Raw genomic sequence first — 26,596 nt, forward strand, 5'->3', positions numbered from 1 at the left:
TTTGAGGGGGATGCCTTCCCTATGAGCCCCTGCTCCAGTGGTCCTTCGCATGGATGTGACGTGCAGGTTGTTGCAGATTTGATGCCATCAACTGCAGTAACAGGGTTCCCTTTGGCTTGGGGGCCTACTGGAGATCATTAGATATTTTTAAAAACATGTCTTGAATTTTCCCTGTGAAAATATTCTTGATTATATTAACCAGATACACGATGGTAGAGACTACATAGTTATCTTCTGATTTAAGCACCTTAACCTGGTCCATGTGAAATACCCTCCTGTGAAGGAACAGCCCCATCACAGGTAGTCAGTGCAACAGCTCTTTTTTTTTTCCTTCTTTGTAATGGAGCAATTGGTTGAGAAGTTTCTGGAAGAAAGGAGTACAGTTTCCTCACAGCAGAGCTGGTCTGTTGGGAGGGAAGTGACGAGAATAAGTATGGAACATTTCTACGTTAAAAACTAGAGGGAAAAGCTCTCTTGGCAGAGGCTTAGTTCTTTAAGGCAGTGCACCACCTTTATTGGCTTATTTCAGGCCACAGTAACAAAACCTTGCTTCATGTGTTCTTTTAAGAGAAGGAAAGACTGCCGAGACACCTGCTTGCAGCCAGCAGCCAGACTCTAGCAGGACTATCTGGAGTGATTAAAAATCAACTGCTGTAATTCCTCCTCCAGTGATTTTCTGCACTTCTGCCCTGGCAGGCTCTGCCTGACAGTGGTGAGGAACCTTCTCTTCAAATCCACGGTGTCTGCAGCCCATTTTCAATTCAAGCTAGCTACAAATCTCCATCCACCCACTCAATGCTAAGCCCAAATGATGTAAAACTCACATCACTTTGGAGCCTGTCTTGCGCCCTCACCTTCCCCGGCACCATCACTGACTTTTTGTGCTCTTCCCTTGCGCCTCACAGCTAGTCCAGCTCTTCAGTTCTCAGAAGGAATTGTCTTTCTCTCCCCACAGTCAAAAGGGAAGCAAATACATTTTGGAAAGGAAAGGTCTGTGGAAAAGTCCTGATCCTTCTCAGATGACAGCTCATGTTTATAAACTTTCCATCCCAGTAAAGGTGCTCTGCCTATCCTCAGTCAAATAACTTTTTTTCCGGTCCAGTACCCTATACTCCTTTCTCTAACAACCTGTTTCTCCCAAACACATGGGGGTGGATCTGCAGTCACTTAGAGCTACTCCAGCAGCAAATCAAGAAGTGAAATAATTTTCCAGAGCTTCTGGCAAGCCCAAAATGTTAAAGGCTCTTCAGGATGGGCTTGTCAGAAAACACAGGCTGCTTTTTCATGCCTATTTACTGATTGTTCTCTGAGGGAGAAAGAGTAAAGTGGCTTGTGGTGGAAACGACAAATTGCCAAATGTTCTTGCATTGCTTCATCTTTGTGCTTCTGCCCTTTCTCTCTTGCTCCCCATCTCACTGTCCAGTAGCTCTGCTGCTCTGCTGTTCCCAAGAACCATGTCCAGTCTTCACCAAGCACAAAATCAGGACAACACAACAGTTTTCACTGAGACCTTCCTGATTTACACTGGGTAAGAGCTGGTTTATTGTGAGCCCCAAAAGAAATACCTACCACAGCTCAATTGTAATAATTAGATGTAGGATTTTGATCTGGAAATGTTAAGTCTCAGGCAGGCTGCTATGCCCATGCACACCTTAGCACTTCAAAGCTTGTCTGTGTGCTACAAACTATTCGTAGTTTTCCCCTGAATGTGCCTGAAGGAGAGGAGGTGGGATTGATACGTGACTTGTGGTGACATCACAGCTGTGGCTTTCCAGCCCAGCAACCGGACAGGCTCCTACTGCAGCTGTGCTCCCCAAGCACTGACACGAATCTCTCCTTCATGGCCACAAAGCTGTGGGTCAGCTCTGAACAAACGCAACCAACTCAAAGTTAAAATGGACAGACAGTGCCCCACTTCTGCCCTGTCATGCTTTTACAGAGGACTGGCCATGTGCGAGAGGCCTTGTTCCCACCCTTGCAAGTGCTGTACTTGGATTATTAACCAGGGGAACACCGTGCAGGGGTGAGAACTGGGTGCTGCAGGAGTGGGGCAGCTCCATGTTCACATGAGAGCGGTCTTGTGAGTGCAGGGAGCTGGTGGGTCTCTGTCAGGTCTGTCCTATGGTACCTGAACTTGTAGTTCACGCTTATCCTTCCCGGGTTCAAGTCTCCATTTCTACAGCAACAGAGCACAGACGCTGGCTGGCAAGGGCCTGCCCCAGCACAGTGATGTCACATCTGCACTACCCCTTCAGGCCCCACACAGGGAGAAGCACTTCCCTCCAAGCAGCCTGAGAACCTCCTCTGATCTCTGTGCTGGCTCTACTTGTGCTTCACAGTCGAGACCTGGGAGCATCTCTGTCCACCTGCATGCCTGTCCCCCGGGAAGGAAAGAGGGTTGCATGTTTTCCCTTGTGCAGCCAGTGAGGACTTAGATGGCCCCGCTGTTCTGCAATGAACTTGACTTTTCTTGGATTACCAGTTCTGCAAGGGTGCTTTTGCAAACAGTTTCATCTGGCTGAATACCAGTAGAGAGCAGGCCGTGTCAGTGGGCTCACATGGAGACCGGACACCGCATTTCTCTGGGAGCTCACTGGCTGAGCAGGGCTGGTCTCTGGCATGGGACACCATCCTCCCCAGGTCCACTATAGCTGTTTGAGCAGTTCAGCTGCTCAAAAGGTGCTATTGCAGAGCACAGGAAGAAAGCCTCAACTCTAGCACACTTACAAATAAAGCCTCCAGCACAGAGGGGAGACTGAGGAAGAGTCAGCGACTTCCTCCCAAACTGTGGCGACGTTTCAGAGTTGCTCACTTGCTGCCTCAGCAGAGACCTTGGCCAATGCTGCTGGAGTGATGGAGTAGTCACCACCTCTGATCTGGTGGTTTGTGACCCCGTGCCAGAGGCGTGGTAATCGGACAGCAAGAGCTTCCAGTCCCTCACAGTGTGAGCTGGGGCTCAGGCTTGTGCGAGCTCTTTAGCACCTGCATCTCCAGGGACCAGGAGCAAATGTCCACTCACTGGCACTGCAGGAGCTTTGGCTCCATTCTTCTGCTCCTCGGTAAGTCTGGGACGGGCTGAGCTGAAAAATCCTGGGGGAATGTGGTGCACCACAGAGGATGCAACCCAGCAAACACTGCATTGTGCTGTGCATGGGCAATGGAGGCAGTGACACCAGATGCTTGTCTTTGCTTGGGTCAGAGTTACAGCTCACCGGAGGCTGAGGAGCCATCCAGGGGACTCACAGTACATGTTTGCCCTGAAGATCCGCTCTTTCCCACAGACCGCTCTTAGCTACTCCCCATCCTAGCATCCCACTCCTGGCTTGTGCCATCAGGAACCTGCAGTGGCATCAGTCACTGACAGGCTCTTGGTGGGATTTACTTGGCAGAGGCTGTTCCTCCAGGAGGTTGCTGCAGACCAGGAGGTGGAACGTGCCTTTACCTCCCCTTTCCCCAGCTGGAGGTGGGGAGGCATGAAAGCTGAGAGCACCTTCAACTGTAGACGTACAGAAAAGTGCATCTAGTTGTAAAATGGTGCAATGTGCTTAAGTGCCAGGGGACAAATAGTGCTGGGAGCTCCTGACCACGTTAAGCCCATCTCTGAGACCAATTGACTTGCGTTTTTCAGCTCTCACTGGGATTGCTGCCCCTGCTTATGGGCAGGCGCAACGCTCACAGCCCAAGTTGCTCTATACAAGCACCAGAGGGACGGAGCCCTCTTTACTGTGATAGCTCAGGTCTCCCTGTAAAATCCATAGGTGTGGATGTGGTGGCTGCATTTTGCTGAGAACTAGTTTCCATTGATGAAGCTGCAGAAAATGGTGGAGAATACCCATACGGTGTGTTGAGAATACCCATACGGGGCAGTGTTGGAGGAAGAGAGGAGGCAGTCACAGACAGCCTGTCTTCTCACGTATCAGGATGAAGTGATGTTGCTAATTTGCCTCTTCTCATTCTCTACAGGAAAAAACCTGGCTCTTATCACTGAAATCCCTCAGGATTCGGTCAATGGCACTGTGGGCCACTCCGTGCTCCTGCCCGTCTCCTACAAATTCACAAACTCCTCTTGCTTCCCACTGTCGTTTCACTGGACGTTCAGTAACCGCTCGGACGCGCTCATCACCTGCACGGTGCTGAACTGCTCCCTGAGCGCGGAGGGGGCTCCCAAGCACTGCTTTGCAAAGCATTTCCCACACGCCGCGTACCGAGGTCGCGTTGTGCTTTTCCCTGAGAACGCGTCCCTGCTGCTCCAGGACCTGCAGCTCAGCGACGGCGGGGTGTACAGCGTCACCTTCAAACAGCGGATCCAAACCAGGCACATCACCTTAACTGTGTATAACCCTCATTTTAGCTCTAAAAATGCAGGTGAGTGTGAGTGTGAGAGCGTGCTCAGCACAGACATCATCTATAATACCACAGCGATGCATACAGGAAGAAGAGGGGGTGCAGGTAGGATATTTGTTCCTACTTCCCCAAGGGATGTGTTGCTGCAGCGAAGACAGGATTTCAAGGGATGTCATATGTGGTGTTGTAAGTAGCTCTTCTATTTATGGCAGGAAGCCCATTCTGTCCCCTATTGCTAGGTTAAATCAGAAACATAAGGGTTTCCTGTGTAGCTGGTTATCATTAAATAAGTAATAGTCTTTCACCAGTCTCATGTTTATCTAATATTAATCAATACAGTTGAGAGAGATGGACTGAGAATCCTAACCACTGCATCTGGGTCTTACACTGGAGGAAATCCAGTATTCACTGGGGAGAATAAAGGGCTCAGGAGTAAATCTGTGGCCAGATGGGCTAATAAAAGCATATCACATAATTGCTATTCATGTACACATAAAATGTAGATAGATAGCATCGTGGGGAAGTCAGTCAAGCTGGCAGCCTTGCTTCCTCTGACAGGATGGGCTCCTTCTGTAACCTGGCTGAGTTTGCGATATTTATTCACAGTTGCCACCCAGTCTTGATGATACATATCAAACACATCTATCTTCCTGGTTTTGCTTGTTGCTTTATTCCCATTTCTCCAGCTGTTCCCTGGTCTGGTTTACACTCTCCATGGTGAACACAGGGATTTTGACGTTTTGACTTTGCACGCAGTAATTTTCCAATACCCTTCCTTGGTTTTATCTGGATCACTGCCATCTGTCAAGGCATGAAACACAGCATGCTTCATTTGCACTGATGACTCTTCCAGAGCTCAGCTGCCATTTTGTGTACAAAGCAAATATTACAATCTGCATGGCAGTATTTGACCATGGTACAGTCCAAATCATTATAGACGTAGCATTAAACATCTTTGCATTCTGTGGGCAGAACTGGAGAATGCTTTCCCTGTTCCCCCCTGCAGTGCTGTGAGGAGTACATACACCTCACGCTTCCTTCAGGATGGAAGCATTTCTCAGCATATTTTCTTGAATAGTTCCAGGAAGGGAGAAGAGGGCTATGGTGTCTGATTCAGAGTTACAGTAACCCCTCATGGCACAGCATGCGCAGCCCACAAGGCACACACTGCCCAGAGTGGAGGCAACACAACTGCTTAGATGTGCAGTCAGTCAGCACAGGAAAAGAAACTCACAAATTGGCTGTAGATGTGGGTGGGTTTTTTTGCAGTGAAATATTTCCTTTAATCTGTGTGTCCACAGTGCTGCTCTCCATCTGTTTATACTGCTTTCTGATCACAAGGAGAGTACTATAATCAGAAGGCATGTTCCCTGGAAAATGTGTTGCAACCACTGCAACTGTTCCTTCAGAAAACACTCACACCACCTGTTTTCTTCCAAATGTCAGACCATAATGACACAAAAAAGGAAATTTCAAGCCAGATCACTGACTACATTATTGGAGTTTCTTCTTGTTTAATCTCCTTCCTTCTGCTGTTCCTGTTCTGCTGCTGCATATGGCACCCGGGTGAGTGGATCTGTTTCTGCATTTTATGCTTTGAGGTTGCTGCCTCCAGCTTCTCTAGACATATTCTAGGGGATAAAGGTAGTGGTAGGTTCTAGTGAGACCTGCATTCTGCTCTTCATACCAAAATTATTCCTTCCATTAGGGGTCCCCTGAAATGTGTTACCTCCTTCTATTCCGAGAGTCACTGAATGTGTTTAAAGTCTGTAATGCAGCTTAATGAAGTAGCTGCACGGCATGGGTCTGTTGCATCCCCAGTGACAACAGTTTTTTAGAGAACAAATACGTTTTGTTGCTAAGATTGGAACCAAAATACTGCAATATATCTATTCTATAAAATAAGTACATTTTCATGCACTCCAAAATGCATCCTAAAAGTGTGGTTATGACTACATTATTGTAGTTACTTTAAAATTCCAGTTGGAGAGAATACCTGAGGATGTTTCCACTTTAAAATAAACCAGGAAGATACACATATCTCCACAGCTTCCATCAGTGATGTCTTCAAAACCTTCATCCCTGAGGATGCCTTCAGTTGGAACTTCTTTGGTTCCAAGTAGGTATTTTGCTTGTACTTAGAGAAAGTAGCTACAGAAACCTCCAACCTAAAGGCAAAATCCACATTACAACCCTGGAGAAAGTGTCAATAGAGTAATCCTAGTTCTCTAGCACTAGGAGATAGGAGGCTACAGACTATTAAAGTGCCTATCAAATAATACAACATAGCTCTCCTTTTTCTAGGTGCAGTTCAGCAGAAGAAAAGGAGAACCATTACACAACAAGAGGTACAGGAAAAAATAAGACACCTCTTTGACACAGGCTGCTGGGTAACGGCTAACTGCTGGCTTACTTAAGATGTACTGAGCTGTAAGAACCAGGTTGTGAATATAAAATTAGGAAGCTAATTCATTATTCCAAGGGAAGGCTAAAAATTTCCTGCCCCTTGTCCCAGCTGGACTCCAGCTGCTCACTTCCATTTCACTTCCCTCCCATTCAGATCCCAAACTTCAGACTTTGCCTGCATCAACCTGAATTTTACCTTCATGGCTGAGAAACCCTGAGCCAGTTTCAGCCAAGAGCAACAAGAGAAAAGACAGAATGATTAAACTGAGAGAAAAGAGCAGATAATCATCCTTCCTTGCTTCTTATCTTCATAAATTTATGCAACAGCACTTCTTTAGGTTTGGTGTGGGTGACCTAGGGACTCAACTCAAACAGAGTTTTACCCATGAAAAAGTGCTGCTGACAGTTTATGACTTTGAATAAAACAGTGAGAAAGAGACAAAGAAACCTAAGGAGGAGACGTCAGTCAGATGGCTCAAGTCACTTCTCTGTGCAACATGTAGCACTGGAGATCCACAGAAGGTGACACTGTGGGGCTGGCAGATGTCCCAGAAGTACTAAGGTACTCCAGAGAGTGTCTCTTGCAGAACCTACTAGCTTTCCCCTGTAGTAATTTCCATACAAAGAAGGCAAAAAAGACTTTGCGATTTTTCCAGTAAAAATAGCTAGGGTGGAGGGTAAGTTCCCCACTCTGTGCTATCTGTTTTAGGAGCTACGACAAAACATCAGCAAAGGCTTATATGCCTGTTTTGAGTGTTCATAGATCTCTCTAGTCTGCTGTCCAAGCTGTGTTTGAGGCAGGACCTGGTCTTATCTGAGAGATACTTGGGCAAAATACATAGGAGGAGTAGCGTGGCACCTGTCATGTGCACTTGATAGGTTTCACCAGTTCTGCATTCATACAGACTGAGCTGGGACCAAGCATTCCTCATCCCTCTCACAAATCTGTGTACCCACGCATGTAGCGTATCTGTCTGTAAAGCCATCTTGGCTTTACACAACTCCTGCTGCTATCAACTTCTCCTTGTCTACTGTGAGTCAGTAGCTCTGTACCCTGCCTGGTCCCGACAGAGCCTCTGGAGAAGGGTCTCACCTTTGATATTTTCTTTGCACTTATCTAGGTCTCACATGCTGAGGAGTCTCCCATGGAAAGCACCATGATGAGAGATACAGCAAATATTTATGCCAGAGTTGGAGACAGCTTTGAACAGCCACAGCCAAGAGCAACGCCAGAGGTTGTTTACATGTCTGCAACCTTCTCTAACCCACCAGGATCGGATTGGGCACTGTCGGCTTGTGCAGCAACTGTGGAGCTGCCTCAAGTGGGAGCCTTAAACTTTGCTAAAGATAGTCCTGTTTAAAAATGAAGAGGATGTTTTTGTCACTGTCTCTGCTGATGTGACCCTCAGTGTTTCTACTCCGGCAGCTCTTAGTCTGCACACTGAGCACAGGTTGTAAAGGATTTGGAGCTACTGAGTACAGAAATGCCTTAGTTTGCCTCAATCTGCAGTCTCTGTTGAACTTGAGAAGTGAGCTGGTTTTAGTTTCTTCTTGACATTTCCTGAGACTACAAAGACACATAGCATAAGAGAAAGATTCATAAGGCAAAGGCAAATCAGCAGTTTGGTAAATGGGGACCTTACTTCCATAGACTAACCCTAACTAGAGGTGTAATGGAGAACATTAAATGGATCTTAATCATGTGACCCAGGTTCACTGCCAAAGGTCTTGGCATATTAAAAGAACATATCAAGATCATTTGGACTGAAAAGTTGTTGTTATTTTTAGGACTGTTCCAAATAATTGTTGTGCATATTCTTCCTACGATAAGATTAGCTTGACCTTGGGATCCTAGGGCAATAGCTTTCTCCACTGTTGTTTTGAAATGTCCCTGTGAAGTGCAAGGAGATGGGGCTTTCTGTACAATGGATTTCCTGACACATAATGTCATTTCCAAAAAACTGTGGAAGAAAGTAGAGCTGTGTAGTTTAAAGTCAAAACATTTGCATTTCAGGCTCCTTCAAAATGCTGTGAGCGCATAAATTAGTTTTCCTTTCCCTCTGGGTGTCATGGTAAACCAGATAGTATGCACCAGAACATTATGCGCCATTAGTAATAAATGGATACAAGAAAAGGATGAAAAATCTTGATATTTCCCAACCACAGCCCCTTTCAGAGTGTGCAGTGACAGCCAGGCTGCAGGGCAGGAGTCTTTTGAAGAGAGTGTAGAAACCATTGCTGTTGCCTTCTCCTCTCCCTATTTGGGGGTTCCCCCTCTTTAGCAAGGGAAGAAATGTTTTCTACAACAAGAAACACAGGGGCAAACATAGCTTTCTCTGCCTCTCACCTGCACCAGTACAGGTTGAGGGCTGACCTGCTGGAAAGCAGCTCTGCAGAGAAGGACCTGGGAGTCCTGGTGGACAACAAGTTAACCATGAGGCAGCAATGTGGCCTTGTGGCCAAGAAGGCCCATGGTATGCTGGGGTGCATGAGGCAGAGTGTTGCCAGCAGGTGGAGGGAGGTGATCCTGCCCCTCTCCTCAGCCCTGGGGAGGCCTCTCCTGGAGTCCTGTTTCCAGTTCTGGGCTCCCCAGTACAAGAGAAACATGGAGCTCCTGGAGCAAGTCCAGCGCAGGGCTATGAAGATGATGAGGGGACTGGAGCATCTCTCCTCTGAAGAAAGGCTGCGAGAGCTGGGCCTCTTCAGCCGGGAGAAAAGACGACTGAGGGGGGATCTGACTAATGTACATAAGTATCTAAAGGGAGAGTATCAAGAGGATGGGGCCAGACTTTTCTCAGTGATGCCTAACGATAGGACAAGAGGCAGCGGGCACAAACTGAACCACAGGAAGTTCCATCTGAACATGAGGAAAAACTTCTTTCCTGTGAGGGTGAACAGGTTGCCCGAGGAGACTGTGGAGTCTCCATCCTTGGAGACATTCAAAAGCCATCTGGACACAACCCTGTGCGATGGGTTCTAGAGAACCCTGCTTGACCAGGGAGGTTGGACTAGATGATCTCCAGAGGTCCTTTCCAACCTCAGCCCTTCTGCGATTCTGTGATCTCCAGATGAACATCCTATAACTAGTGCAGCAGCCCCTCTCCTGGCCCAGGGTGAAACACCTATTGCATTGCCTGGCTGCTCAGCTCTTGTAAAGCCCTGCTGGTGTTCATGGCAGCAGAGCTTTGCTCCAGAAAACAGAAATATTTTGTGGTTTAATAAAACCACATATGCAGAAAACTTGCCTTAGGTAAGAACAGAGCCATTGCTGTGGTTAGTGTAAGACCTTAAATACTAAATAGAGGAAAGTACTAAAAAAGTGAAGAGCAAGCAAATAAACATATAGGAAATATGGCTGGCAGTCCTCAGGCTTAAGCATGTAGCATCACTGCCTTACTAACTGTCTCTGCCCCAGTACTGAAGGCCTCTGAAGATGGCATCCCTCAGGAATGTGGAAGCACATGGAACGACTTCTCAGGAAGCAGATCGGGTCCTCCATAACTATGCACTGCCATGGAGCCCATCTTCAGTTTTGCAGAGCTGACAGAATAACTGTTTGGTCTCTCCTATGCCTGGTAAGTCACAAAATAGCCTCAGCACTGTAGCAATATTAAGACTTTTATAGAATGAACTCATCAATCTTTTAGGAACACAACCGCCAGGTCTCACAGAATGACCTCTCCCTCCTGGAGAAAAAGGTATCTAGATAGAGAAAAACAGGGACTGTGCTACAGAAACATCCCAGGCTGAACTGCTGCTTTTCGGAAGATAGTACCAAGACACAGGAGCAGCCCTAGCCATCTGTAGATTTGTGCCTCTATGCAGTAATGCTTTTTGCAGGGTGTAGCTATTTCAGTGCATGTACAGGCCTTCCCTTATTTCCTTTGCCCTGTAGTGTCCTCTTCTTTCTGCCCTGTGCAGCAGTACCTAGGTTGTACTTCTGATTATTTTGGAGTATTTGTTCACACGGAGCATGTCTGTGCCATGCTGAATGCCTACAGAGGGATAGCAAAATAGATAACAGTCATTGCCTTGAAGTTGCACACACTGTGAGTTGCGGATTTGTTTTGGATGTCTGCAGTAAGGACGTGCAATTCAGATGTGATTAAATCCTCCCTTTGCAACTTGCTTCTTGTAGAAGCTGCCTGGTGCCTGTAGGGAGCCTTTTCAAGAGGTGAAGTGCTATTACACCTACATACAACCAGTGCGTGGGTAATGGAAATATCCAGACCATTCTGTGAGCTGACCACATTTGTTCTGCGATGCTCTTCATGCTTCCCTGTTTCTGTCTTCTTCTCCACCTCTCCTGGGGACCTGCTCTCCTGCTAACCCTGTGCTGCCAGCATGCAAGGGATTGCTTCTCTTCCTAACCTGTCCCTCCAGTGCCTGCATCTAATCCACGCTACAGCTTTGCGGACTGCTGCTGCTTTCTCATTTCCTTCACCAGGTAGCTTCTTCGCAAGGTTCTGCCTCTCAGGCCCTTCTTTGCTAGCTCTTTAAAGCTGTTAAAGGTCAGTGTGGTTTTCCTTGTGGCTGCAAAGGATTCAGTTCTTGCAGATCTCTTTCTGAGGTGCTCTGCTGTGTGCTGGCCATGTCTCAGAACACACTTCTTCCTACTGCATACAGGCAGCCCTTTATTTTAAAGACTTCAAGTAGTTGATCTCCAGTAGATGATCTCCAGAGGTCCCTTCCAACCTAAACCATTCTGTAGTTCACCAGTCCTCTCAACAGCATTGCTGCTCTTCACAGTTGATTTTTCTGCATCTCAACCCATCCCAGGCCCATCAGGTTGAATATCATTCTCTGAGACACTATTTGCTTAGAGGGAAAAACACTGTCAGTTGTCCCTTGTGTAGTGTAGGGGTCTCTCACACCCTATAGAGTGCCTCTCATAGCATCCAGAGATAATTTCGGGTGATAAACAGCACAGTCAAGGTTACCGTGGCCCACCAAGTCTTCAAGCCACAGCTCGCTCTCTCTCTCTGTAAACAGACTAGAAGAGCCTGTAGTCCCTAAGTTTTCCAGAGCGGGGACTCCAGACAACATCTTTTTCACTAGGATTGATCCAGTGAAATCTCCTCTCCACTGATTTTTTTTTTCTCTCTCTCTTTTAACCATAGGCAGAGAATTTAGGGGAACCCCATAAGCAAAGTTCTCTGCAGACAGCTCAGCGGACACCTACATGGATATCAGGGGGTCCTCCAAAAGCCATTTGCAACTGGAGGACTGGATTTCCAGAGATCAACTAGAAAATTTCATCACATTACTGTTTCATCCAAACACTTTTGATTTCTAACAGAAATATATGATCATCACTTTGTGACTGTTCAGGCTGCAGCAGCATGGGAGTGGGAAGAGAGAGGGAACTGAGGCTGTACTTTGAGGAGGAGTCTATGGCATGAGTTTCATCTTTGCTGATGGTCAGCCACTATTCTTATCTCTCTGCCACCACAATAAGCTGCACTGGCCTGAAGAAACATGCATGCAAACTCTTCTTCATGGCCTGAGTCTCTTGCCAATAATTACATATTTTCCGTGCTGAGTTTGCTTTTTGGTCTTTGCCCGCCCCTCAAAAGGTGCTAGGTGCAATGCAAGTGCCAGGAAAGCTTTTAAAATGCTTGTGAAAGGAGTTAGGCACCAACAGAAATGTGCTTTGTTTTGCATTTAGGTTATCTAAGATTAAGTGGATGTTGTCTCCCTGGACTTCAGCAAGGCTTTTGACACTGTCTCCCATCACATCCTCCTAGGTAAACTCAGGAAGTGTGGGCTAGATGAGTGGCCGGTGAGGTGGATTGAGAACTGGCTGGATGGCCAAGCTCAGAGGGTTGTGGTGAATGGCGCAGAGTCAAGTTGGAGGCCTGTAGCTAGCGATGTCCCCCAGGGGTCAGTTCTGGGTTCAGTTTTGTTCAATGTATTCATCAATGACCTGGATGAAGGGACAGAGTGCACCCTCAGCAAGTTTGCTGATGATACTAAAGTGGAAGGAGTGGCTGACACACCAGAAGACTGTACTGCCATTCAGAGGGACCTGGACAGGCTGGAGAGGTGGGTGGAGAGGAACCTCCTAAGGTTCAACAAAGGCAAGTGCAGGGTCCTGCACCTAGGCAGGAATGACCCAGGCACCAGTACAGGCTGGGGGCTGACCTGCTGGAAAGCAGCTCTGCAGAGAAGGACCTGGGAGTGCTGGTGGACAACAAGTTAACCATGAGGCAGCAATGTGGCCAAGAAGGCCTAGGGGATCCTGGGGTGGGTGCGTTAGGCAGAGTGTTGCCAGCAGGTGGAGGGAGGTGATCCTGCCCCTCTCCTCAGCCCTGGGGAGGCCTCCCCTGGAGTCCTGTGTCCAATTCTGGGCTCCCCGGTACAAGAGAGACATGGCACTACTGGAGAGAGTCCAGCGGAGGGCTACAAAGAGGATGAGGGGACTGGAGCATCTCTCCTCTGCAGAAAGGCTGTGAGAGCTGGGCCTGTTCATCCTGGAGAAGAGAAGACTGAGAGGCGATCTCATCAACGTGTACAAGTATGTGAAGGGAGGGTGTCTAGAGGATGGGGCCAGACTCTTTTCCATGGTGTCCAGCGACAGGACAAGAGGCAACGGGCATAAACTGAACCACAGGAAGCTCCATCTGAACCTGAGGAAAAACTTCTTGACTGTGAGGGTGACTGAGCATTGGAACAGGTTGCCCAGAGAGGTAGTGGAGTCTCCTTCGCTGGAGATATTCAAAACCCGTCTGGATGTGATCCTGGGCAATGTGCTCTAGAGGACCCTGCTGGAGCAGGGCGGTGGGACTAGATGATCTCCAGAGGTCCCTTCCAACCTTGGCCATTCTGTGATTCTGTGATTCTCTGATTCTGTGATTCTGTGTTGCTGTGTTGCTGTGATTCTGTGAAGTGGAGAATATGCCTTTAAACTTCCCTTCCGAAAACCTGTGAAAGGAGTAATGTGGACAGAGTGGCCTGACTGATAAAAATGAATCTGTGGAGTAGTTAAATGAAGAGATGGGTATGGATGATAGGTATGTGGTGGGAATGGTGGGTTGGTGATACTCCTCTCTGGCAGTTCATCTTTCCCGGAAACAAATGGAATATCTGTCTGGAGAACAAAAGCTTCATTTTGTAACATTTTTCCAAAGAAGCCATAGGTTGAACTGTCACCCCAGTTTTCACTGTTCACATCCATTGCAACTACCATGAGATACCTAAGAGATGTGCTACTTTTAGGAGGGAATGTCCGTTGGAATCTCATAGGAACAGACAGAGCTGTTGTTCCTTATGATGCAAGCATTTTCCTGCTTACATTTTGTAAGTGTCTTTACACTTCTTTCTATTGCTTTTAGTTTTTCATTTACGCCAAATTCAAGTAAAGTGTACACAGAATGCAGCAGAACTGAATTGTTATGACAAAACGTTAACTGATATATGATATGACCCAACAAATACCTTGCATTGCACTGAAGAACTGAGTAGATGGGAACAGAGAACTTGCATTTTGCTAGGCCTAGGGAAAAGGAGAAGTTAAATTAAAAATGAAAATGCAGAATTGGCAACAAAACAATGTGAAAGGCAGAATCTGACTGGGAGCAGGCTCTTCCTTAAAAGAGCCAAAACCCCAAACACATTTTACTTGGCGTATGGCTTTTACTGAGTTAGTTATAAGCTGCCTTGTGGATGGGCTTAAAGGTCATTGTCCTTCCTGTTTGAAAATTCCTGTCCTGCCCGCTAGGTAGGGCTGCAAGTAAATGACACAGTTCAGACTAAGGATTTTGGCCTAAGGCTAAGCAGCCAAAACAGGATGTGGAAGACTACAGAACATGACATGAGAAATTGCCAGATGTAACAGATAACAACTTGAGATGTGTCAAAAGTTACAGCTAGTGCTGTGAGGGGTGGCTGAGTTTCACGAGTGGTTAGCGGGGAGTGATGTGAAAAACAGCCAACTTCACAAATAACTGGAGGGGAGCATTGAGGGCCTTTTGAGAGACAGTCCTGCAGGACTACCAGTGCCTACGCAACCGATTCAGTAATACCAGGTGAGGCTGAGATTGCCTGCATAGTGGTGTCAGAAATGTTAAATTCAGGTGTGGAAGTAGCAAAACTGGGACCAGTGGACGAAAAGTAATTACAGATAGATTGTTTGCTTGGAAGGAGATTAGGGCAGAGAAAAGAAAGGTCAGGAAATGGGAAAAGAGATAGTAAGGCATGCAAGCCTAACTCAGGATAATAACGGGCTGTGCTGAGCACAGCATGTGGGTTGGACCTGCTTTGGCAGACAGGAGGCCCGGGGCCGGAGTGCTTTTCCTGGCTAGCAGGGGAACGGGCAGACAAGGCTGATGGAACAGCGTGGTACTACCACGTCAGGGCCCAGTCCAGGCCTGATGACATCAGCATCCACCCATTGCTTCCTAACACTGGGCACACAGCTGCCCGGTCCCAGCAGCCATCTCTATCTTCGCTGGTGTAGCGGGGTCGGACAGCACTGTAGGCCAGCTGTGCTCGGCAAGGCAGGAGAGTTTCCCATGGTGCTCCAAGGTGATAGAGCTCAAACCTTCATGAATGTCTCATTTCTCTGTTCCTCAGTCCTGCTCTAGAGCATAAAACTTGGTCCCTGGGCGCTTCTTTTCCCCTTTCAATGCCAGGAATGCCATTCTTCTAAACTGAAATTCCTTTTGCAGAAAGTTTGAGGGATGTGGATGACCCCAGTCTGAATCTGCTGTGGTGGAGGAAAAAAGCCACTAGCAGAGAGACAAATGTTTCAGAGTCCCTCTGATTCCCTGGCCACTGCTAGAAACAGGCCAAAGCATGAAGTCACCTTCTGTTCTGATTCAAGACGGCAGTCCATCTGCATGCCACTTCGGTCCCCATCTTCCACCCCCTGCCCCCAGTGCCCTAACAAAGGTGATTTCTTCATGCCAGTGTGCAGCCAGGGAACTGGGATCTTCCTTCCAGGAGACAGGACACAGGTTCTTGAGGTCTGAGAAAGGGAGGAGGATAAATCTTACAGCCTTTAGAGCATGTAAATAATCTGGGACATCACCTACTATTTATATTGCTGCAAGATCAGAAATAAGAGATAAGAACAGGAATTGGATTGATTCTCCCCTCATTTTGGCCTAGCAGTCAAGCTTGGCATTTCTTGTGATGGGGTCATTTCTGGGATACCCTGCGGTTCTGCCCATGCTGCTCCCACGGGGCTGCAATATATGCTGTACAAGGGCTGATAATGCCCCTCTCAGGATCTGTCTCTGCCTTGCCCTGCAGATACTGGCAAAATAGAGGTGAAGAAAGGCCCTCCTGGGTCTGAGCACCAGGGAACTGCTGTTCACTCCCACAATGCAGGGAACCATCAGGCAGCTCTGCCCTCCAGTGCTCCCAGCCCACAGCGCTGGTGAGCTGCCAGCTTCTGCTTGTGTTGCTGTCAGGATCAGAGAGCACTCCAGGCGAGCACGTGAAGCTGCTGCCTGTGACCAGAAAGCCTCCAGAAAGGATTTCCCGGCAGAGTGGCAGGAGAGGAGGCAGCAAGAAAGGAGAGGAACAACTGGGAGGAAAACAGTGAGTCTGGGCTTGAGGCAAGCAGGGGCTGGGGCCTGCAGCAGATCTAGTCTGGGACTGTCCAAGGCGCTGCCCTAATGAGCATCAGAAATCCAGACCTTAAGACTGTGAAAACTCTTCATACTATCCAAACTGATTCGTTTATTCTTGCTATAGTGTGGACCTTTAAGGGGCTATTTTAAAACGACAGCAAGTTTTGAACTGTTTTCCTTAACAGATGCTGATCTGCCAACCGTCGGAGCTGCCGGGGACCAGCTGGGTGCTCCTCGCAGGTAAACTGTCCCTGAGCTGGGCTAGGTGCTGATGCTGTCTAGTGGGCTCTGAGCCAGATCCTCACCTGGGGTGAACCTGTGCCTGTGACTTCAGCAGAGTTTTGCAATTGTACGTGGGCAAACATCCATACAGGCTATGTACACTGGGCAACTTTTCCTCTGAAAAGCTGAAAACAAAAGCAAGAGCATCTCTGCTTCACTGTCCGAAGACAGAGGAGCTAGAAGCACCAGAAGAGTTACTCACGGTGCCAAGCCTAGAAGTCTTCTGTGACTAAAATTATACTGTGATTCCTGTAAGTAATAACTCATAATTTATCACAAGCAGATGTGAATAATCTCATTGCAGTCTTTATATATGCACTGGGGTGGCTTGAAGCACCAATATTTTCAGGATCAGCATCTAAAGGAGAAAGGAAACCCCTTACGGTGCGTCCAGTTTTCCAAATGTTGTGTTGCTAGTGAGCTCTGTTTGAGTGTCTACAAGATGAACTTTGGCTACCCTTGTAAAAAGCCAAGTACAATTAAGTACCTTCTCTTATCTTGTACTAACGGTACTGCTACTGTTCGTTATGTGTATAGCACACTGTATAGTGTTCTTCTAGAGCAAAGTGGTTTTCAGTTTTAAAATTGTTTCTCCTTCCTGCACACATCTCTCACAGGTTGGGGGACATCAGGGCACATAAGGTAAAACTGAGAGCTCTTTTTCAAGGTTACTAGCCTGAGAAATGAAAATGATCAAATGGACTTGATTTATTCAGATTTTTATGCCTGTTTTCTTTCCCCTCTTCCCCGCAAAATTACAAAGAGAGAGAAGTAACCAGTTAAAGCAGAAGAGACAAATTCCTAATCATTTTCATGAACAGCAGGAGGCAGTGTAAATGCATGCTTATCCGGACTAGAACTGAAACATAGGGAGCGGATAGAGTAAATTCAGTCTGCGCAGCTAGCGGGTTTGCGCTGGTCTGAACCAGCTGCCCTGGGGCGGAGGTGACGCACGGCTCCTGTGCTCCTGAGCATTTCCCCAGTGTTTTGCTGCAAATGGCTGAGTAGCTGGGCCCTGGGTGCTAGAAATATGCTTTCATGATGTCGCCTTTGTTGGGAAATGTGGCTATGATTGTTTGGTGTTGATTGTCTCAGCAGAGGCTGGGATTGCTGCTGCCAGTCCCCGTCTCGTCTTCAATAAAGCTCAGTTGCAACGCTCCTGCACAAGGGTCATACTAAAAACCTGGAGGTGGAGAAGATGGCCTTCAGCAAAAATCCCAGCATCTCCTTCAGAGCAGCCTCTGGGAGTCACAGGAACCTTTGTCACACCAGGATTGCCACAGACAAATTAATTGGATCTCTGATCTGTTAGTTCATAGATGAATGTCCTTTCTTCCATTTCATCTGCATAAGGCTGGATCCCTGCTTTGAACTCTTTGATCGCAATTTTTTTTTTTTTGAGAATCCACTTTACAAGCAAGGACTCTAGTAGTTATTTCTGCCTGGCTTTCCTAGAAAGTCGTGCAGACTGAGAGGTGCCATGGCAGCTCTTCATTCCGTCTGCTGGTCAGACGGCCTGAGCCTCCTCAGGAGTCCTTCCACCCACAACTGCTCATTTTGAAGTCCACAGAGCCTCAGTTATGGCCTGAGTTGCAGAAAATGCAGAAACTGCCTTGTGTGCTGGAGAAACAGTTCCATCCCAGCGGGCTGGGAGTGGATGGAGGCTTTCAGCCCCAAACAACACCAGGAGTTTGGACTGAGCCATGGAAATTAGGTTGGGATTGGAAAGTCCCTTCTGCACACAGGCTAGGAAATGACACCCAAATACACACACACACACACACACACACACACACACGCGCACGCACACACACGCATGCACAAATGAGAATTAGCCAGTGGCTCACTGAGGAACGTGGGCTGAGTCTACAGCACTGCAGGCAAATTTCTCTGAGCATCTTGTGCTACTATATTTAGGCACTTCCATCAGTTCTGACTGGGATGTCTCACTGCCTGGCAGCATGGCACGCAGCAGTGGCAAGGGCCTTGTGAGAGGTTACGACCTTGTGCCCTGATGGTCCAAGTACCACTTGGCCCAAGGAGTATCATAGCCAGTTTCTCTTGAGCCTTGCTGACTTGCTCTGTCTTCTCAGTTTGTCTTCTCTTGCTCTTCCATCTAGGGCTGTTAGTGCCCTTGCAATGGGCTGCAGAAGCAGGAGGACCTCTGGAAAGAAAAGCTGCCACTGTGGGATCTTCGGTACTGCTTCCTGTGCCAGAGAACGTCACACATATATACTCAGTGCAGTGGGAGTACCTCAACGGCACCAGGTCCCACTCCATCCTGCAGCACTACAAGGGCTCACACACCCCAGCTATCCATGCACCCTACACAGGTCGAGCCATTTTCCATCCATCCAATGGATCTCTCTTGTTGGAAGATGTGCAGGAAACCGACAGCGGGATCTACAAAGTGACCATCAACCTAGTAGAAAGGGAGAGCCTCAAAATCCAGCTGGAAGTCCTCAGTAAGTGCTGGGTATGGGAGGGAAGAGCAAGGTGATGGATACAAGCAGAGCAGTGGTATTTTTTGAATATGTATGGACCATTGGCCAGGCAAAGAGTTTTGGTGAAGGGATTTGAGCTAAGTCTAGGGTACTGACCATGTGGCGTTTACTTGTTGCAATCTGCCATGCACCAGGGAGAGTTAGTGAAGAGTCTCCCGAACCTTTGCCAGGGAGGAAACTCTGTGGTTCTGCCCTGAGAGACCTTCTGGGGCCTGTAAATGTGACAGAGGGCAGGACTCCATCCTGGAAAGGCCCATTTGCTCTCTTTTTGTCTACTTCCAGTGCAGGGGGCTGAAGCACTGGCAAGATGGGTGTGTGTCTGCTGCCTCACACTGGCCACCTGCAGAGCATACCTCAGGCATCCTTTGCAAGGGGGACTTGGCAGAGCTGATGGAGCTATGTGTAGGCTTTGTGGAGAAGTCACAAAAAAATCTCCCCCTCTGACCATACTGGCATCTGAGCCCCCAGGCTCACTGATGGGCTGTTTCCTATTCACAGGTGCCGGCCACTGTCACGGAGATAAAAGCACATTTTAAATAACACAGAGGTTCCTCGATAACATCACTGTTGGCAGTTCACTTTGCAAGTTAATTTGCTCTGATGTTTTCCTTTCTTTGCACTTGCTGCCATAATACTCTCGCCACCTTTCACCGCTCATGTCTCCATTTCACTGCTCAGAAATCTGACTGGGGACTGCATCCTTTTCCTCTTTTGTCTTGTCTCCTGAGAATAAGAATGCCCTGTGTTAACCTAGATGCAACAAAAATTGCGATTCAGCCCTACCACTTCTGGGAAAAAAACAAACAAACAGAAAGCAGAGCAGCCCTGTATGATGCTGTATCTGTGCTAGACACCCACCTGCAGGACTGCCCATGGAAAGGTACCTGGGTTTGCACTGTTACAGACTCAAACATGCTGCAGAGAGAGTTGTGCCCCTGATCTCCACCAGCTCCCCATTGCAGATGCTCCAGGTCCTATGTGATAGAAGCGTTGGTGTTTCTGTCCCTTTTCCAGAGCCCGTGTCTCACCCTCAGCTCCGGAGCAGCGCCCTAATGGCACAGTCCACTGTCGAGGTGCTCTGTGATGTGGCTGAGGGCAGAGTGGACACCATCGCCTGGAAGAAGGATGGGCAGCTCCTTCCCCCAGACAGAGGTTTCTATCTCTCCAGCAGCATCAATGTTTTGTACCTGAGGAAGGTGAAGAAGTCGGACTGTGGTTCCTACTCTTGCAATGCCAGCAATGGGATAAGCTGGCAGGAAGCTTCCCTGAATGTGACCATTGCAGGTAATCACTGCTCAGTGTTAGCTCCTGACCTGGGGTTTGTGGTGTGACCTGCATGGCTAAAACTGCCATCAGAAAACTGCTGCTTCCCACAAACCACCCAGGGAGAGACAAGGAGACCCTGCTCTCCCACTCCCTCTGCTCTTGCTGCTCTCTATCCCCCCCCAGGATTCAATGGGTGTTTTGACCCCATCCCTCTGCCTCTGTCCCCCAAGGCTTGGCCGGCCCTCCCATGACGTTGTGGCCCTTGTGTGAGCTCTAAACTGTTGACAGGAGTTCCCATGCTGTTGTAAGATGACTGGCAGCAATTCCCAGCCTTTTCTCAAGGGTGCAGCCTTACAGTGGCTGCCTGGCACAGCGCTGCCAGCAAGGCAGCCTGCTTGTCTGGGATCTTCTTTCTGGCCTCCACTGTCCCATATAACATCTTCTCGTCTCCCACCAGCAACATTTCCCTATCTCCCACCACTTCTGCCTGGCTGCAGGGTGCAGTCCGGCCTAGGCAGGATGGGCAGTGGGAGGCTGGCTGTTCCCTCTTGAAGAAGGTCCTGAGGCCTAGCCGGACTATCACTGCACCCATGGCCAGGGCAGTGGTGGGTAGGATGTGTCCCAGGAGATAGTGGCCAAGGTACATGTGGCACCACCTGTCCCAGCTTGGACATTTCATGGACCAGAGCCTGCAGCAGCAAGTGCTAATTTGGCCACCAGGTGTCAAATAAAGCAACTCTTTCCTTTTCACAGAGAAGCTCCATGGCCCACTATGCTGGCCCTGCTGATGGCCTGAGTCTTGGTTCCTCTGGATTTTTTCCAGGTCTCTCCCCTCCCTTACAAGATGCACTGAGGATTGCAGTGGTTGCTGTGGTCTTTGCTGCCGTCTCGGGATGGGGCTTAATTTTTCCTGTCTGCCAATCAGAAAAGCAAAGAATAAGTGAGTCTGCAAGGGAAGGCACTGAAAATGTTTCCCTTGTGAGGGAGGGGGGGAGGAGCATTCCCATGGGAAGAACTGAGAGTCATCCGAGTCAGCTGAGAGTCAGCTGTCTAAGCAACTTGCCTCCTTCTCGTATATCAGATCTGTATAAGAGTAAGACTAACTTTCCTGGGCTAATTTTTTAACAGAGAAAACTCTCTGGTGTTAGTCTAGACATCTCTGTGAAAAAGTTGAGATGACTGACATTTTTGTAGAAAAAGAAGTTTCTCAGGAGTATTGTTATTACAACGCTCCATTTTAATACACCTGAGGAATAATAGGAGTAAGGGGAGAAACAGTGATATAGGCATATGTGCTAAAACCAGTCGAAATAAGTACATATTTCATCAGTCCCTGCTTGTCAGATGGATTCATCTCCTGTCAGACCCACATCGCATCTGCCAGTCCCCAGCAAACATCTCAGATACCCCACGGCATCTGGGGAGATGGGCTTCATACCACCATGGGCAGTGGGGGGCTGGCACGGGACGTCACACGTGTCACAGATGTCACTCCAGCACTGCTCTGTGTGTTTAGGAGGGGAGCTGTGGCGATGGCTCAGTGCCTACACCTGCGGGCTGGTGTGCATCTCCTCTGTCCTGGCAAGCACCGCCGGGATCATCTGGATGCGAGAGGAAGGTAGGATGTGGGCTGGGGGCAGTTGTATTGCGGTGCTCTACAGACCCCAGCCCTGACTCCTTTCTCCCCTGCAGGGTGCAGCATGCAGAAGCAATCCCTGCTGTAAAAAAGCGTATGGGGTAAAGGCCTCCTGGGAGAATTAGAGCCTCATGGGTGTCAGAATGGAAGGTAGTGCCCAAGAGAGGAGAGGTCCCACAATTAAACATGCAGAATGGAGCTGCATGCTGCCCAGCCCAGGGCAACACGCACCTCCCCCAGCCACGTATGGCTGATCTCAGCTTGTAGCAGGGGCTTGGACCGCATTGGGTACATACCCATCTGTGCAATTAATACAGTTATCCCCCTTTATAGATGGGGCACATCGGTCTTTCCTAGGTACCTGAAGGTGGTAAATAGGGCAAATGCAGAACTGGTATTGACCCTTATGCTGTTTTCCTTCAGGCCCATCTATTGCCTTCATATTGCCTGAGATCCTCCTTACGTATGTGGTTGTGGTAACATTCCTGGTTTCTGCCACCGTGACGTTCCAGCCTTCAAAACTCGTCCATCTCAAAAGCAAAACAGGTGAGCTGTTCTACAGAGGGTGGCAGGGATGAAGTTAAAACTGGCTGATGGGGTTTTCATTTTGCCAAAAATCCCATCCTTAATTTTTTTAACGAAAACTTTATTTTTTTATTCCGCTGTAATTCATCCTGTCCTGAAGTTCTGTCAAATTACTACACAGTGCCCAAAACACAGTCTCATTGACAGCTTTACGTTACGAAAAGCATAGCTGAGCTTTGGAGCAGTGAAAAAATCTGCTGTAAATCACAGGCTGGTATATCTCCCCCTGGACCATGGGTCAGGCCAGCTCTACATCTGCTGTATGTGCCTAGTAACATACAGTAACACCTCTTTGCCTTCTTTCACTCATCAGTACAGCGCACGATGGGCTACGCTGCTCCCGGAGGGGTGCTTTCAGTGGTGCTGACTACCAGCTTCCTCATAAAGAACATCTACCATCGTCACGGTGAGAAGAGATTATCTAGGGGCCTGCATTTAGGCCACCAAAGTCTGGCAAGCCCTGAAGGATTTGTCATACTGAGGCTAAAACCCGTCCGTGATATACACACTCCCTACGTCTCTTTGAATCTACCATTCAGAATTAGATCTGCTCCCCACAAAAAAAATCTCCCAGGTTGGGGCTGTCACGGAAAATTCCCCGTTTGTCATATGTTCCTTTGAGACCTTTGCAAAAGGCAATCTGGTTTTGATCACCTTTCTTTTTTTTTTTTTAACAAGTGTGTTCATGCACTTTTTGACACAGACAGTTCAGCTTTCTATTTCTCTCTTTCTGGTTTGGGTTGAGTTTTGTGCCGTCATTTTGTCCGTTTGAATGACAGAACAAGGTTGCACAGAGTTTGTGGATGTGACCACCCTCGCAGTTAGCACAGCTGTGGTGTCTGCCCTCCCAGTCCTCGCAATCTTCCTGCGCTGTAAGTGTCCCTGCTCCTTAATTTCCCTGAGCCTCTGAGTGCCTTGTGTTTAGCAAGGTACTATCCCTCTCTCCCCCCATAATCAAGTAGCAACGTGAATTATTTAAAACTTTTTGGTTCGGCCTTTCTTAAGACCTCAGGACCCAAAGGTCTCTCCAGTTACCGTTTCCTTTCCCCAGTGAGCTTCAGATACCACCCCCCAATACAACCTCCTATACTGTGCGCTTGCTGCCTAGCATACACTTTTCTGATGCCTGGGAACAGACTTGTTTTTTTGCAGATCATACAACTCAGGGATGTCAGAAAGAGGAACACAGCTCCAGTTGGGTGGACAAGCACAGGTGAATCTCTTATTGTCTTGTTCTGCCTAAATTCAGACCGTCTTGAAGTGAAAATAGTGGGGTATGTGACCTAGTCTGTGCCTTGTTTTAAGTCATAGACCCAAAGAAAGATGCGGTCCAGCTCTGCCTTCCCAGCACCTCATTTCACCTTCAGCTTGAGGGGCTGGTTTTGGCAGAAGATCCTCATTCAGCAAAGGCACCTGAGCACCCGCTCAAGTCTCTCCACAAAGCTCTTGCTCAAGGGTTAAGCATTAATCCTTTTAAGCCCTAATTCCTGCTGACTTTTTCCAAGCCCTTCGGATTTCTGTGGTGCTGCGAATGAGTTCAAGCTTAAGCCAATGTGCGAACATCATGGGAGAGCCCCAGGGCACATCCCGCTCTTGTCCCAGCCTCACCAACAGCGCCTCAGTCAGCTGCCCTTTGCCACAGCCAAAACAGCCTTGGGCAAAGATAACTGAAGAGGAACAAGTATCAGAGCTATGGCCATTTCTAGCGTCTCTATTTGGCTGTGGGCCATGCAATGGGTGGCCACAGAGAGAGGCCACTGCACCCCTCATCTTGGCTCTGCCTGATGCAGGAGGTGTTCAGCACTGTGCCTTTACACCCCTTTCCCTCGACACAGCAGGTACGGCGGTACAGCTCTGCGGCACCCAGCTCTCCGGTGTTATCCAACACGCCATCACCAGCATGTATTTGGCTGGTCATACATGTAGCTCAGGGGCTCTGAGAGATGAAGCCAGAGGAGAGCTATGAGGCTGCCAGAGGGCAAAGTGCTCTCATTTAAGGACTGGACTGCAATCTGGCTCCCTGGTTTTGTGTGAGATGTGGCAGTGGCTCAGTCAGTGTCTTCATGCCTATTTATGAGCCAAAACTCATGTCAGGTGGAATGGAGTGACCCTGACAAGACGAAGAGCTTGGGGTCTTTGGCTAACATGTGGGGTCTGGGGAGGCTGATTGCTGCAGGGCGTTGTGACATACAACTAGGAGTTGCAGACTTTTAGCAGGCTATCTTATCAAAATAACAGGACTGTTAGGAGCTGGCCAAAGGCCAGCTCCCTTGCCCTGGGCAGATTTGAATGAGTGGTGGTAGAGCCAGCCGGATACCTCCAGGAACAGGATGAGCCCAGGCTCAGCCCCACACAGAGCTGCCAATGCATGACTCCAGTGATGTTCAACATATCCCACCTTCTCTTCCTTCCAGGCTCTTTCAAATGTCTCCACCCATCATCAAGGATCCTGTTTGCACTCATTAGAGGCTGGAGGTATTTCTCATCTGTCTGAGTCTCTCCAATCACCCTCCCAGGTTGATGCTTAGTGAGTCTGTGGCTATCTGAGTGTCACCAGGTTGGGCCTCTTACATACCAGTAATAAATGGCAATGAAATAAATCCACTCCTGCCTTTCTTTTTTGACACTGAGGGTTCAGTTTCCCATTTTCTACTTCTGTCACTCTAAAGCCAAGCATTAGGGTAGCAAACTGCATTTAAAAATAAAGAAGTAGTTGAAATACTCTTTCATTAGTTTCTTGCAATAATAAGGCTGCATCTTTTTTTGAACGTATGTGGGTAACCGAATGTGCTCACCTTGCCCCTGCCAGATAAGGCTATACCCACCTGCTTGCTACCTGGTGCACAGATGATTTCAGTGCATGTTGCGTCAGGCTTTCTACCCCCCCTAATCTTTATGTCTATGTGCTGGTTGTTCCCCCTTAACCCACCTCCAACAAACCCCCTGAAGCCCAGCCCTTGCTGCCTGTCCCGGACCTGGCCAATTAAAGAGGATCATACTATTTTGCTACCCTAAATGGGGCATTTTCTCCCCTCCTCCGTACCGACTCACCGCCTGGATAACACCCCCTTTGCAAATGGAGCAATGTCCCTGGAGGCCAGAGGACCACTGTCCTCCCTCAGAGCTTGGGGCAGGCGGCCAGCAGTACCATCCACATCCAGCTCTCTTCCGCTGACGACTCCGCTTCCAAGGACATGACGTGATGTTAGCACGTTCTTTAATCTACTTGATTAAATGTAAATCTCTCTATTCAAGCAGTGATCCTGTGTTCGGGAGTGTTGACAGCTGCTCCAAGGCTTCCTACTTGGGTTTCTTGCCCTTGCATCGCTGGAAGGCATTTGCTGCTTCCTCCTCTGGGAAGCGGCGCCAGGGCCCCAGCTCTGGTGGGTTTAAAGTAGACAACTGCTTTATTCCTCAGTTTTCCTTTGGGGAGGCCAGGATATGGACGTTATGTATGCAGAGACTGTCTTCCTGCCTGCAATTTGGGGAAGTACTGGCTCTGGGAAGGGGAAGTCCTACCTTTTGTGACCAGTAGGAGTGTAGATGGTCATTCACATTTTATCTGGTCTTTCCCCTCAGTTATTCCTGCCTGAATGGCCTCCCATCTGCTCCTCAGCTTCCCCACTGCATAGGGAAGCAACAGCTCCTGGGCCTGTGTTACCAAATCCATGGGAAAAATCTGTTACTCTCTGTGGGAACTGCCCTTTATGTGGACCCCTCTCCAAAAACCTAACTTAGGACAAGCATGCAACTGAATATCAGAAATAAAGGAAGATGGAGCCGTAAAGACAAATGTCCGCTAACATCAAGAAGTTGAGGGTAGACTCTGAGCTATCTGTGCTTTTATCCTGCTGCTAAGCAGTGATGCGAGGCTGGTTTTATCTATTCGGATGCAGGGAAACATAACTCATGGGTTACTCTCAAGCTGAGTCTTCAGAGTTCAGTGAGGCTGAGGAACGTTAACTGTGAAAGATCACAGAGCTCATTGTGGCTTT

At 48.2% G+C, this 26,596-nt stretch overlaps 2 protein-coding genes across 7 annotated transcripts; both read left to right on the forward strand.

The window, feature by feature from the left end:
* Window positions 1-2,296: 2,296 nt before the first annotated feature.
* LOC104153990 (uncharacterized) lies at window positions 2,297-8,726 on the forward strand. Of its 2 annotated transcripts, none has more exons than XM_009690164.2 (5): window positions 2,297-3,059; window positions 3,964-4,530; window positions 5,791-5,910; window positions 6,649-6,692; window positions 7,872-8,726. In XM_009690164.2, the coding sequence occupies exons 1-5, from the start codon at window positions 3,008-3,010 to the stop codon at window positions 8,109-8,111; spliced, it is 1,023 nt and encodes a 340-aa protein (XP_009688459.1). In that variant the 5' UTR covers window positions 2,297-3,007; the 3' UTR covers window positions 8,112-8,726. The 2 variants fall into 2 exon arrangements, with proteins under 2 accessions (XP_009688459.1, XP_009688467.1); XM_009690172.2 differs by having other exon boundaries at window positions 3,964-4,365; window positions 7,872-8,725.
* Window positions 8,727-10,120: 1,394 nt separating this feature from the next.
* LOC104153923 (uncharacterized) lies at window positions 10,121-25,204 on the forward strand. Of its 5 annotated transcripts, none has more exons than XM_068956505.1 (11): window positions 10,121-10,325; window positions 16,514-16,568; window positions 18,731-19,075; window positions 20,129-20,398; window positions 21,204-21,320; window positions 21,897-21,998; window positions 22,440-22,562; window positions 22,915-23,007; window positions 23,381-23,473; window positions 23,738-23,814; window positions 25,016-25,199. In XM_068956505.1, exons 1-11 carry the CDS (start codon window positions 10,200-10,202, stop codon window positions 25,127-25,129), a joined length of 1,515 nt encoding a protein of 504 aa, XP_068812606.1. In that variant the 5' UTR covers window positions 10,121-10,199; the 3' UTR covers window positions 25,130-25,199. The 5 variants fall into 5 exon arrangements, with proteins under 5 accessions (XP_068812606.1, XP_009688360.2, XP_009688376.2 ...); XM_009690065.2 differs by lacking the exon at window positions 10,121-10,325 and adding an exon at window positions 16,009-16,296; XM_009690081.2 differs by lacking the exon at window positions 10,121-10,325 and adding an exon at window positions 16,011-16,296 and having other exon boundaries at window positions 23,754-23,814; window positions 25,016-25,204.
* The last annotated feature ends 1,392 nt before the right edge of the window (window positions 25,205-26,596 follow it).

This window comes from Struthio camelus, chromosome 11 (assembly GCF_040807025.1).
Source record: "Struthio camelus isolate bStrCam1 chromosome 11, bStrCam1.hap1, whole genome shotgun sequence".
In the NCBI taxonomy this organism is placed as follows: Eukaryota; Metazoa; Chordata; class Aves; order Struthioniformes; family Struthionidae; genus Struthio; species Struthio camelus.

Bases quoted from the DNA above. Each gene is read 5' to 3' on its own strand.
- LOC104153990 (XM_009690164.2), top strand. From the start codon at position 3,008: ATGTCCACTCACTGGCACTGCAGGAGCTTTGGCTCCATTCTTCTGCTC. The intron at 5,911-6,648 runs GTGAGTGGATCT...TCCTTTTTCTAG, and splicing joins CTGCTGCATATGGCACCCGG to GTGCAGTTCAGCAGAAGAAA. The intron at 6,693-7,871 runs GTACAGGAAAAA...GCACTTATCTAG, and splicing joins GAACCATTACACAACAAGAG to GTCTCACATGCTGAGGAGTC.
- LOC104153923 (XM_009690065.2), top strand. From the start codon at position 16,078: ATGCAGGGAACCATCAGGCAGCTCTGCCCTCCAGTGCTCCCAGCCCAC. The intron at 16,569-18,730 runs GTAAACTGTCCC...TCTTCCATCTAG, and splicing joins CAGCTGGGTGCTCCTCGCAG to GGCTGTTAGTGCCCTTGCAA. The intron at 21,321-21,896 runs GTGAGTCTGCAA...CTGTGTGTTTAG, and splicing joins ATCAGAAAAGCAAAGAATAA to GAGGGGAGCTGTGGCGATGG.